Source organism: Wasmannia auropunctata, unplaced genomic scaffold (genome assembly GCF_000956235.1).
Source record: "Wasmannia auropunctata unplaced genomic scaffold, wasmannia.A_1.0 LD336057.1, whole genome shotgun sequence".
NCBI classification, from domain to species: Eukaryota; Metazoa; Arthropoda; class Insecta; order Hymenoptera; family Formicidae; genus Wasmannia; species Wasmannia auropunctata.
In genome coordinates, this window is record NW_012026833.1 from 232,564 (window position 1) to 244,398 (window position 11,835).

General features: G+C 37.2%; 2 protein-coding genes across 2 annotated transcripts in view; both read left to right on the top strand.

Moving 5' to 3' along the window:
• Positions 1 to 2,187, top strand: part of LOC105450682 (annulin-like) — a 6,763-nt gene extending 4,576 nt beyond the window's left edge. Inside the window, exons 6-10 of the mRNA XM_011690632.1 lie at positions 215 to 484; positions 578 to 657; positions 993 to 1,137; positions 1,371 to 1,677; positions 1,794 to 2,187. Coding sequence (XP_011688934.1) covers positions 215 to 484; positions 578 to 657; positions 993 to 1,137; positions 1,371 to 1,677; positions 1,794 to 2,087 — 1,096 coding nt within the window. The 3' untranslated portion in view covers positions 2,088 to 2,187. The remainder of the gene's footprint in view (positions 1 to 214; positions 485 to 577; positions 658 to 992; positions 1,138 to 1,370; positions 1,678 to 1,793) is intronic.
• A 1,915-nt stretch (positions 2,188 to 4,102) lies between these two features.
• LOC105450740 (annulin-like) lies at positions 4,103 to 8,557 on the top strand. Its single transcript, XM_011690727.1, has 9 exons — positions 4,103 to 4,465; positions 4,803 to 4,935; positions 5,407 to 5,636; positions 5,773 to 6,098; positions 6,328 to 6,627; positions 6,721 to 6,800; positions 7,185 to 7,326; positions 7,577 to 7,889; positions 8,017 to 8,557. The coding sequence occupies exons 1-9, from the start codon at positions 4,103 to 4,105 to the stop codon at positions 8,314 to 8,316; spliced, it is 2,187 nt and encodes a 728-aa protein (XP_011689029.1). The 3' UTR covers positions 8,317 to 8,557.
• The last annotated feature ends 3,278 nt before the right edge of the window (positions 8,558 to 11,835 follow it).

The window sequence follows — 11,835 nt, forward strand, 5'->3', positions numbered from 1 at the left end:
GGATAACATTTAGCTTTTCCTTGCAAGTCGCAATGAAATGTAACAAGAATAAAAACAAAAACAAAATTAATGCACGTGAAGCGATTAATCTTATTGCTCAAAATAATCAGCGATGCTATTCGATTAAATTTGCAATTAAATCTTGATCAAAATTAGAAAACGTTGATGGCAGTAATTTACAGTAGAATAATCGTTTCGATTTTCGTCATGGCAGGAATTTCCACGTTTGGAACGAAGTATGGATGAAGCGACTGGATCTGTCGCCGGATTGTTCGGGATGGCAGGCGATCGACGTGACTCGTCGGGAACTGTGCGACGGTGCTTACTATTGCGGACTGGCATCGGTAGCCGCCGTGAAGAAGGGAGAACTCCTGCGATCCTATGACAACGCGTTCTTTTTCGCCGAGGTACGCGCCAACAAAGTCTACTGGCGTAACGGTCGACCGAAACAATTGTTACAGTTTATTCGCAAGGTTAAGTACAGGTACGCATGACAAATTATCTGTACTATTAATTATAATCGCGATTATTGGATTGATTGATTGCATTGATTGATGAAACAATGACAATTTCGCAGTACTGGAAGGCTGATCTGCACGAAAGCAGTTGGCAGATTGGTAATGGAAGACATCACACACACTTACAAGTATTCAAAACGTAAGTGAGATATAAGAAAATATGTCGCAATCAGGTTGTTGTTTGCAAGATTAAATAAAATAAACTTTTGATAAAGGAATAATTATTTAGCCCAATTATTCCTTTATCAAAGATTTTAATAGGAATACTTGGCTGATAGAAATCCTGTTATGATTGTAATTTTTTTCAGCCCGTAATAAAAAGAAAGTTTATGTTATTTTATTGACTACTACTTTATCTGAACTCTCATAGTTTGATCGCGTTGCGATCAATGTACTATTTCAGTTAAATCTGAAATATATTTATTTAATATGACATCGCTACTAACTGATAAAAATAATTTTTAATGTCAACAGGATCCGAAGAACATGGTGTTATGCTAAATGCACTGCTGCGCCAGCGCGAGACTCCATATGACTGTTGTTACCTGAATGAAAAGTTCAACGATGTTCAATTCCTTTTTGAACTGCGCGATGACATCATGATAGGACAGCCATTCAGGTATTTAATTTGATTGAATTACTTTTTACTATTTCTGCAAGTGATCTTTAAATAACGTAGCGATTGCTTAATTGCATGCCAAGACTACGTAATATAGTATTATTAATAATTAAGACATATAAACGTTATGTAGAATTCTTCAAATTTTATTTTCTTTCAAAATTTTATTTAAATATCTGTTTTATCGCTTTTTTTATCGTATTCTTCTCAGAATTTTTTTCACTTTTTGGTAGTGTCATATTACTGACAAAAAATCAGCATTCGAAGCTGGAGTATCGTGTGTCTATAATTTTGAGAGTGGAAACTGTGCTATACACCGGCCGAGGAGGCATTCTGGTGAAGAGATTACACATCGACAAATTAGTCCGATCAGGGATGCCTGAAGAAATTCGCATGGACGTTTCTTGGGAGGAATACGGTCCAAAATTGTTAGATCAATGCGCTTTCAATATCACTTGTCTCGCCACCGTGCAGAACATAGGCTTCGAGTATTTTGCGCAGGAAGACTTTCGCGTTAGAAAACCCTACATTGAAATCACGGTAATTATCGAAATACGCGTAACACATTTGTGGATTAAGATAAAAATACTAAGGAGAGAAAATAAGAGTATAATAAATAAATGTGTTACTTAAAATTTGTAAATAATTTTTTTTAGTTGCATAACGATGCGATTGTTGGTCAAACTCTTCATGCTACGGCGAAGTTCCGCAATTCGTTGCCGATTCCTTTGAAAAACGGTAGATTCATTATCGAGGGTCCTGGTCTGAACGAACAGTTGAAGCTCAAACTATCGGAATCTGTCGAGGTGGATGCAGATGTAAAATGTAGCTTCTCTATGATTCCAAGATTAGAAGGACGTGCTTGGATAGCGGCAAAGTTTTATTCGAGGGAATTAGAGGACGTCGATGGACATTCCAATAGTTTTATAGTTAAATCAGCGAAGCGATAATCAATAGTAATACTAAGTAATCGCAATTATTTTTTATAATACTGTAGAATATATAATGTAGAATATATAGTGTTCTTTCTATTTTTATCTTCGATTTATATATACATATATACATTAAGATTTGTATTTTTAGTAATAGTAATAATTTTTCAATCTAGCGAGAACACTATATAGTTATCGTAAAGTTATTGAAGATCAAAGCAAAAAGTGTTATTACGTTAAAAAAGCAAATGCAATACTACTTATTTTGTTAAGAATTTCATTTTATATCATAGAAAATACTCATATCAAACTGCTCATATAATACTCACATTAAGAAGTGCAACATATTAATTTATTTATTGCAATTAATTCAAATACAACAAATTGGAGTTTTAATTGTAAGTTAGCAAAGTATGTGTAGGTATGTGTGTGTGTGTTCGCGCGTGCACGCGTCTTTTCATCTATTTATTTTTCATGATAATCGTATTATACTATTGTCTATGTATTCATAGGATATAAATATTCACAGGATATTTCATAAGATAAATCATTTATGTAAGATAAATCACAATATTAATATATAATATGTATGTTATTTTACATAAAGAAAATAATCTGTGACTTATATATTTTATTGCATTCACATTTATTCATTTCTACTTCGATTACAATCTGACCTTTTATTTCTCCATATATGTACACTCGTGGACAGAATAGTTGCAACACTTTTTTAAATTTGATTTCGGAATTAATATTTTGCAAATGCGAACTACGATTGGTGTATTATCTTTAGTCTAGACTTTAGAGACAGTACACCAATCGTGGTTCGTATTTGCAAAATATTAATGCGTTCCGAAACTAAATAAAAAAATGTGTCGCAACTATTCTGTCCACGAGCGTACCTTGTCCCAATGTGGCTGATGCTTATTTATACATACAAAGTATAAAATTTTTATATTAAATATTATTACGAATTGACGTTAGAAGTCGATAACACAACTGTAATTTTCGAAAATTTTCCATTTTCATACATAATAATTTTATCCGCGTTTTGTTATTGCCTATACTTTAATTTTGGAAAAAGATTTAAAATTTGTAGAAGTAACGCATACAAAAAACTTGTACAAAAATTTTGCGTTTTATTGGTAAAACAGACAACTCCATCGCCGTATAAATTTTTGGATGTCGCTACTTGTGTTTCGCTTACCTTAGCAACTGTTTGGAACGCACTTTTTAGTCGTGGAGGGGAATGTAGTTTAGTTTTGTGTCACGTTTCATTTTCTCGGAAGGACAATTATTTTTCCTTTGCGTATATCATTTAATTCTTAGTAGTCCGCTTTAGTTATTGGGTTTGAATTTCTATCAGCGACTTCGTTTCATCAGTCTCTCGTCGTTGTTCGATTTGTTCAGTTCTGCAGTGCAGTTACAATGTCTTTCGGTTAGTGTTTGTGGATTTTATTCTCAAAAAAGATTAACCGGAAGTTTCTGGAAGATCTCCCGGTAGTATTTACCGCACAGAAAAAAATTAATCTTTAATCAAACTGGATATTTTTATATATACGCAAGAATATTCTCCTTCGAAGATTTTAGTCTTGAACTGAATGACAAAAATACTTGTACCAATATAAATTCAATCAAATTAAGAGATTAGAACCTTCTAAGAAGGTTATGATTATTTCTAATTTTCTACTAGGCCTAGAAACGATAAGATGTTTTTGAACCTTTTTCGACATCGGAAAATATTGCATGACTTTTAATTTAAACGGACAAAATCCTATTTTTCATTATTATGTGCCTTAAATATATTACTTTTTTTTATAAGTATTCGCATTTCTCAATAATTAAATCAGTAAAGAGGCTTCAAGTCATCAATGGCGCAATTTAATTCCGAGATATATTTTACAAATATTCGTTATTTAATTGTTGTCTATAATGTTAACATTTTTATCAAAACCGAATTCGTAACTTCCAGTTATTAGTTATTGATAATTTCCTTATCCTTTTGTATAAGATATTCGTGATCCTTAATAATGATGTCATTCGCAGAGGAAGATGGCGTTCCAATATCGATTCACAATGTGGATTTTTGCATCAAGGAAAACGGCAAAAATCATCGGACTTCTAGATACGAGCTGATGACCTGTCAGAATGATAGAGCAAGACTCGTTATCAGACGTGGTCAGGAATTTTATCTGCACCTCAATCTATCATATAAACATAACTGTTATTCTTCCACCGACAAAATTGTTATCATCTTTGCTCTGGATGGCGTAAGGCCACAACTTGGAGATGGGACGCTAGTAGCAATTACACTGTGCGATTCCAGGCACAATTATTCCAATGACTTTTGGCAGGCCTTCATAGATTGCCGTGGAACAAATTTCTTAAGAATAAAAGTAAGTAGAGGAACGTTGGTGAAATGCAAAATCTAGCGAGTGTTCGTTACCGAGAATTTAATTTCGATCTTAGGATTTAATTTTATCCATTAGACAAATATGTAATATCAATATAAAACAGATTTATAATTATATTAAAATTAAAATTTTTTTTCTCTTAAAGTAAAAAACTTAAAATAATCGAATTTGTATATTGAATCGTGGATATCTCGCGAATTGTAATATTAAATTCATTGACAATCGTCATAATTAATTTGGGAATGTCAAGCGTACGCGTATGAAGTGAGAGAAAATTAAGACAAAAAAGATTTCTTGTAACGAAATCCTTCATCTTCAGGTTGTGACATCGGTAAATGCGATTATAGGCAAGTGGAATATGAATATTGGTACCTCTCGCAAGAATTTCAGTAGTATTGGCAGTTACACGATGGATCATCCGTTTTATTTGATCTGTAATCCGTGGTGCAAAGGTATGTGTTCGCAGATATTATAATTCTTTGTTTCCTAACGAAACGTCGAGCAGCGTCACAATTTACCGAACTTTTACATCGCTACTTTTATATTTAATAAATAATAATAAATATTTTTCGATTAGATATTCTTGGTTTAAACACATATTAAGGAGTTGAAAATTATATTTTAATACATTGTTACCATGCAACATATAAGTACGATATAATGCACTAATTCTCATGAAAGCCCCACGTCTCACATGTTTGAAAAATTATTTAACATGCTCAGTTTATCTATTTCTAGAGTTATTTGTGCATAATGGTATACTACTAAAAATAAAAAGTAATGTATAACAAAAAAATAAAGAGAAATGTATAACTACTAAAAATAAAGAGTATGATCCATAACGGTCGATTTTCCAATCGCACTGTAGTAGCGAATCTATTATAATGTTGTCCTAAGTTTTACAGAATATCTTCCGTTTTCAGACGACGTGGTGTATATAGATAACGAGGCTGAGCGTCAAGAATACGTGTTGATGGAGGATGGTTTAATTTGGCGTGGCACTCACAATCGTTTGCAACCCACTATATGGAAGTACGCGCAATTCGAACGGGACATCTTGGATTGCGCCCTGTACCTAATGAACGAAGTCGGTAAAGTTCGTGTTTGCGGCAGGAATGACCCGGTTATTATAACGCGTTGTTTATCTGCCGCGGTAAGCTTGGGGGGATAAACTTTCCTAGTAAATTTAAGCCGCATTTTGAGAGAAATGATACTTAAAGTATGCTCTTTTTCTTAGTGTACGAGCAAAATTTTGGAATTTCCAGATTGATAAATGGATCGTTTTATAGGTGAACTCCCCCGACAACAATGGAGTAATGATGGGAAAGTTAGAAATGACGGGAAAATGGTCAATCGACTACGTCGATGGTATACCACCTACGAAGTGGATGGGCTCGCAGAAAATACTCCAGCAATATTACGAGACAAAGGAACCGGTCAAGTACGGGCATTGCTGGGTCTTCTCCGGTGTGCTGGCGACGATTTGTCGTACTTTGGGCATACCATGTCGAGTGGTGACCAACTATTCGAGCGCGCAGGTTACTCAGAACAGCTTGATCGTGGAATATGTCGTTGAAGGTGTCAATATCAAGGAAGAGCTCAGCGATTCCGTATGGTAATTTTAAGACGGATAATATTCAGCTTTTGCTTGAAAGTCACAATGAAATGTAACAAGAATAAAAAAAATAAATATTAAATGCACATGAAGTAATTAATCGTATTGTTCGGGATAATCAGCGATGCTATTTCGACTAAATTTGCGATTAAATCTTAATGAAAATTAGGAAACGTCGATGGCAGTAGATAATATAATAGAATAATTGTTTCGATTTTTGTCATAACAGGAATTTCCACGTTTGGAATGAGGTATGGATGAAACGACTGGATCTGTCGCCGGATTGTTCGGGATGGCAGGTAATCAACGCGACTCGTCAGGAACTGCGCGATGACGCTTATCGTTGCGGACCGGCATCGGTAGCCGCCGTGAAGAACGGGGAACTCCTGCGTCCCTATGACAACGCGTTCGTTTTCGCCCAGGTGAACGCAGACAAAGTCTACTGGCGTTGGCCACTTGACAAAGTATATAATCCAAAATACTATGGACCGCAGCAGCCGTTAAAGTTAATTGGCAAGGATAAGTTCTGGTACGCATGACAAATTATCTGTACTATCAATTGTAATTGCGATTATTGAATTGATTGATTGCGTTGAATAATGAGACGATGACGATTTCGCAGTATTGGCCGGCTGATCTGTACGAAAGCAGTTGACAGATGGGTAATGGAAGACATCACACACACTTACAAGTATCCAGAAGGTAAGTGAGATTTAACAGAAAATATCGCGCAATCACGTTGTTGTTTGCAGAATAAAATAAAATAAAATTTTGATAAAGGAATAATTATTTAGTCCAATTGTTCCTTTATCAAAATTTTATTAGGAATAATGAAGCTGATGGAAATCCTGTTATGATTGTAATTTTAAAAAATCTTTATATTTATATCAGTATTGTCCGTAACAAAAAAGTTTGTTATTTTATTGATTACTATTTTATTTGAACTCTCATAGCGTTACGATCAATGTACTGATTCAGGAACCACTGGGTCAGCTAAATCTAAAATATATTTATTTAATGACATCAGAATAGCTACTAACTAAGCCAATTGTAAGATTGATAATAATTTATTTTTAATGTTAATAGAATCCGATGAAGAATGTGCTGTTATGGTAAAAGTGCTGCGCCAGAGCAAATTTCCAAATAGCTATTATCTCAATGAGGAATCCAACGACGTCAAATTCACTTTAGAACTGCGCGATGACATCATAATTGGGCAGCCATTCAGGTATTTAATTTAATTGAATTAACTGTTCCTGTAAGTGTTCTTTAAATAATGTAGCGATTGCTTAATTCAATTGCATATCAAGATTTTATATAATAATATAGTATTATTAATATGACGTATAAACATTATGTAAAATTTTTCAAATTCATCTTATTTTCTTTCAAAATTTAATTTTGATATGTTCATCTATTTTTATCGCTTTTCTTTTATTTTATTCTTCTCACTTGGAATCTTTTTTATATGCTGGTAGTGTCATATTACTGATAAAAAATCAGCATTCGACGATGTCGAATCGGCATCGTGTGAATGTAGATTTAATTGTGGAACCTATGCTATACACCGGAAAGAACTCTTACGATGATATGAGGACATACCGCAACATACAGTTCCGATTAGGGAAGCTCGAGGAAATTCGCGAAGACTTTTCCTGGAAGGAGTACAGTTCAAGATTGTTGGATCAATGCACTTTGAATATCACTTGTCTCGTCACCGTGGAGGACACAAACGTTGAATATTTTGTGCAGGACGTCTTCCGTGTTAGGAAACCCGACATTAAAATCACGGTAATTATTGAGATACGTATAACACGTAAGATTTGTGGGCGAAGATAAAACTAATTGTAAAGAGAGAAAATAAAAGTACAGTAAATAAATATTTTACTTTGTAAAATTTGTAAATAATTTTTTTTAGTTGCATAACGATGCGATTGTTGGTCAAACTCTTCGTGCTACGGCTAAGTTCCGCAATCCGTTGCCGATTCCTTTGAGGAAGGGTAGATTCCTTATCGAGGGGCCCGGTTTGGACGAACAGTTGAAGCTAAAGCTATCGGAAGATGTTGGGGTGGTTGCAGACGCAAAATGTAGCTTCTCCATGATACCAAAGTTAGAAGGACGTGCCATAATAGTGGCGAAGTTTTATTCGATTGAATTAGACGATGTCGATGGATATTCCAATTTTATAGTCAAATCAACAAAAATCAATAATTCTTAGTGTTTGCGATTATATTCTATGATACTTTAGTCTATATATATATAGTGTGGCGTGTCATGTTTTTTTAAATTTTTATTTTCGATTTATATACTTATACATATTTTTAGATTTGTATTTTTAGTATTAATGTAATAATTTTTTGCAGCAGGAACAGGATAGTTATTGCGAACTTGTAATCTTAATTATGCAATTGCTTGATGCCAGAAATAGAATGTAATAGTTTAAAAGTTGTAAAATTAATTTTTTATAATAAATTAAATTTATTGTTTTTTGAAAGAAAATAAAAAAAAGCGTAAAAATATACCTAAATGTTAAAAAATCAAATGCAATACTACTTATTTTGCCAGAAATGTTATATAGAAAGATGTAGGAGAAATTATAGAAGATAACAATAAACTTATAATTTAATTTTAATACTTATTTATTTGCTTTTACAATTAGACCATTGACGGACATGGTTAATCAGTTGACTTTGATTATTCTTCCTGCATCCTTTCCGCTTTTATTTTTGCGATCTTGCGTAATTGTCAAAAACGATTTTCGTTGTTTCGACACATGATCGATCCAAATTCTCCAAATTATAGTTAAATTGCTTCGGCAATTGTCACATTTTATTGTTACTTTTTTTAATATTATATGTTTTTAAATCTTATTGCTACAGCTCTTATTGTTTTTTTTATATGTGTTTCTAGATCTTATCGCTACAACTCTTGTTACTTGCGACATTTGTCGCTTATGATATTTGGCTATTCGTGACAATCCTTTTGGGACGGTCGACGTTCGGTCTACGATCGGTGTCAGAGATCGTTCCGAGGCGCATTTATCTCTATAAATTGCGAGCCGCTTAACAGACGCGGATATCATTGAAATAACGACGGGGAATATCGTCAATACCGCGCGTTTCGCGCGATCTCGGCAGAAAGAGAAAGAGGGATCCCACCGCGGCCATACTGTCCTATTTCCTGTCGGATCGTATTGGCATCGCGAGCCCCCGATGATGAATGGCGGACGTTTAAGGCGAACGTCAGTTACTCTTTTAAGAAGCAACTGCACGAATGGGGTACCGGTCCGAGCCGCGGCTTCCGCGGTGGGCACCAGTAAAAAATTCAATCGACAGAGACTACCTGGCGGCCGATATTAACGACCGGCAATCGAGAGGGTCGCTGTGGCGAGTGCGTGATTATTCAGAGAAGAAGAAGACGAAGAGTAAGGACAGGGACGGATACGTGTAAAATTTAATGGAATCTGACTTTGGGCCTTCTGTCGACCCAAATAATCTTGTTAAACGGAAATATACATAGCGACTGTTTAAAGTTACGCGGCACAGTTCACCTGCTCGAAGCTGCTCTTCAAAAGTCTCAAAAATACAGAGGTGAAGGATGAGATAAAAATTAATCTGACCATGCAATGCTCACGAATTTAAAATATTTTTCCATATATTATCTTTTTGTGTCACAAAAAAAAGATATTACAGTGCTTGATTATATAAAAACATGATAGCAAAAGATATTCTTTTATGCGATTTATAGAGTAATAAGGCGATTGATATTTAACTCTATTTAACTTTTTGTCACTCGATTGTGTTCTTGCTACTTGATTGTACATACGTTTGGAAGCCTTCCGAAGCTGTTAGCTTCGGATATAAGAGGGAACTTCGTCATTCGCCCCTGAAGAGAGGAAAAAAAAAGAGGAAGAGAACCTTGCGCGCGCGCGCGACAGCGGGAGGGAGAGGCAAAAAGGGGGATGCGGATGATGATGAGCTCCGGGCTGATACGAGGCCAGGCTGATGCGAACGATGTATCACCATCCGGGAAATTAATGTTGAAATATGGGCCTGGATGAACGATACGCGGCGCCCAGGCGGGACCAATGGGCACCACAACGAGGAAGCGCGCAGTGGCGAAGAAAGAGGATTGGCACGGCGCGGCGGCCAAGGGCGCGGAGGGGAGACGAGATTGTTACGGGATCGATTAATGAATCGTCGGGCGAAATAGTAAGGGGACGGGGATATACCGGCGCAGCCACAAATTGGACAGAGAGTTGAAGGGATGAGCGATGAAAGGAAGCAGGTTGGACGAGTGATTGGAAAGCAAATGCGAAACGCGCGTGCTGAGCTTTTGTGCCTCACAATTGATCGCGAATAAAGCTTTATTTATCTTCCACGGGCTGTATCCTTGGGCGGTTAAGCCGCTACTAAATTGAAAATACATCGCGAAGCGGTGTCTTTCCCCTCGTGCGCATATTGTACAAAATTGTTCGCGCGTCTTTAAAATTCAAGCATTCGAGCACTCTTGGCCTTTGATTTATAACACGATATCCACGAAGGATATATCTTTGGCTCCGAAGCCAAGGCTTTCTGACAAAACTAATTTTTCGAGGGTCGACGAATTCTCTTCTCTGCGCGGGACAAAATCCTGATTAACATGCGACAGAACGGCTGTACGAACGAAGCGTCCAGGCGCGAGGTAAAAGGAATCGTGGGAGAGGGTTCAAGGATGCAGGATGCGCGGAGGATGACCGAGAGGGGGGGGGAGGAAAAGAAGGAGAAGGGAGATGTACGCAAGATGATAGTGAGATATGTCTAAATACATAACCGTGACACGTGATGGACGTGTTGCGGCCGCTGTCTACGGGGGTCTCGACGAGCGGGGGCCCGGGCCGGGGCCCGCGGCGTCCCGCTACGCGCTATGCATCAACACCCGGGATCCATCCCATTATACCTCATCAAAACAACAAACACGCCTTCCACGTTAAACCAACATCCTTTTGTTCCCATCGAAGCCCGCGTATCCATCAGGATCGCCGCGCGCGAAGGGTACACGTCAGTGACGCGATCTTCTTCGACGGGGGGTCCTCCTCTCGCGGGCCCGTGAGACGGGCGGGTGTGCGGGAGGGGGTCGGGGAGGTGGAGGAGGAGGAGGAGGAGGAGGGAGCCAGGAGGAATTCGTGGAGATCTCCCGTGAAATGTTATTAATGCCGCGGGGTCAGAGGGATAAGCACGCTCGGGAAACGTCCCCCTGTAGATTTGTACCTGTCTTCGTCTCGTCTCTCGCGCCCGGTGCGCACGCAGGAATGAACGACGAAAGACGTTGATCCGTGGTAGAAAAGCGCATGCTGCGATATAAATAATCCGGGTGCTGCCCCGGCGTGCACCCGGCGAACAAGGAGGGCCCCCGGACCGAGGCGACGGGGTTTGGGAAAATTGGTCATCGACTCCGGAATCCGCCTCGGATGAGTTATCTCGTCGGAGCGGTTCGGCCATTTCAATTTGTAGAGACAAAGAGATTTATGCCACTCAAGCGGAGTGTGATAGTCACGAGGATACGGTACCAATTAATAAAAGATCATAGAAACCGGTAGGTATGTCAGTGCATTAAATGCCATGGTATTTAATGCACTGACATACTATTATCGGTTTAAAATAAAACCTTGTCGTTTAGCACAATTTTTAATTAAACGCAAGTATAAAATAATATAAATATTTAGTAATATTAATAAAATAATTTTTTTTTGCATCCC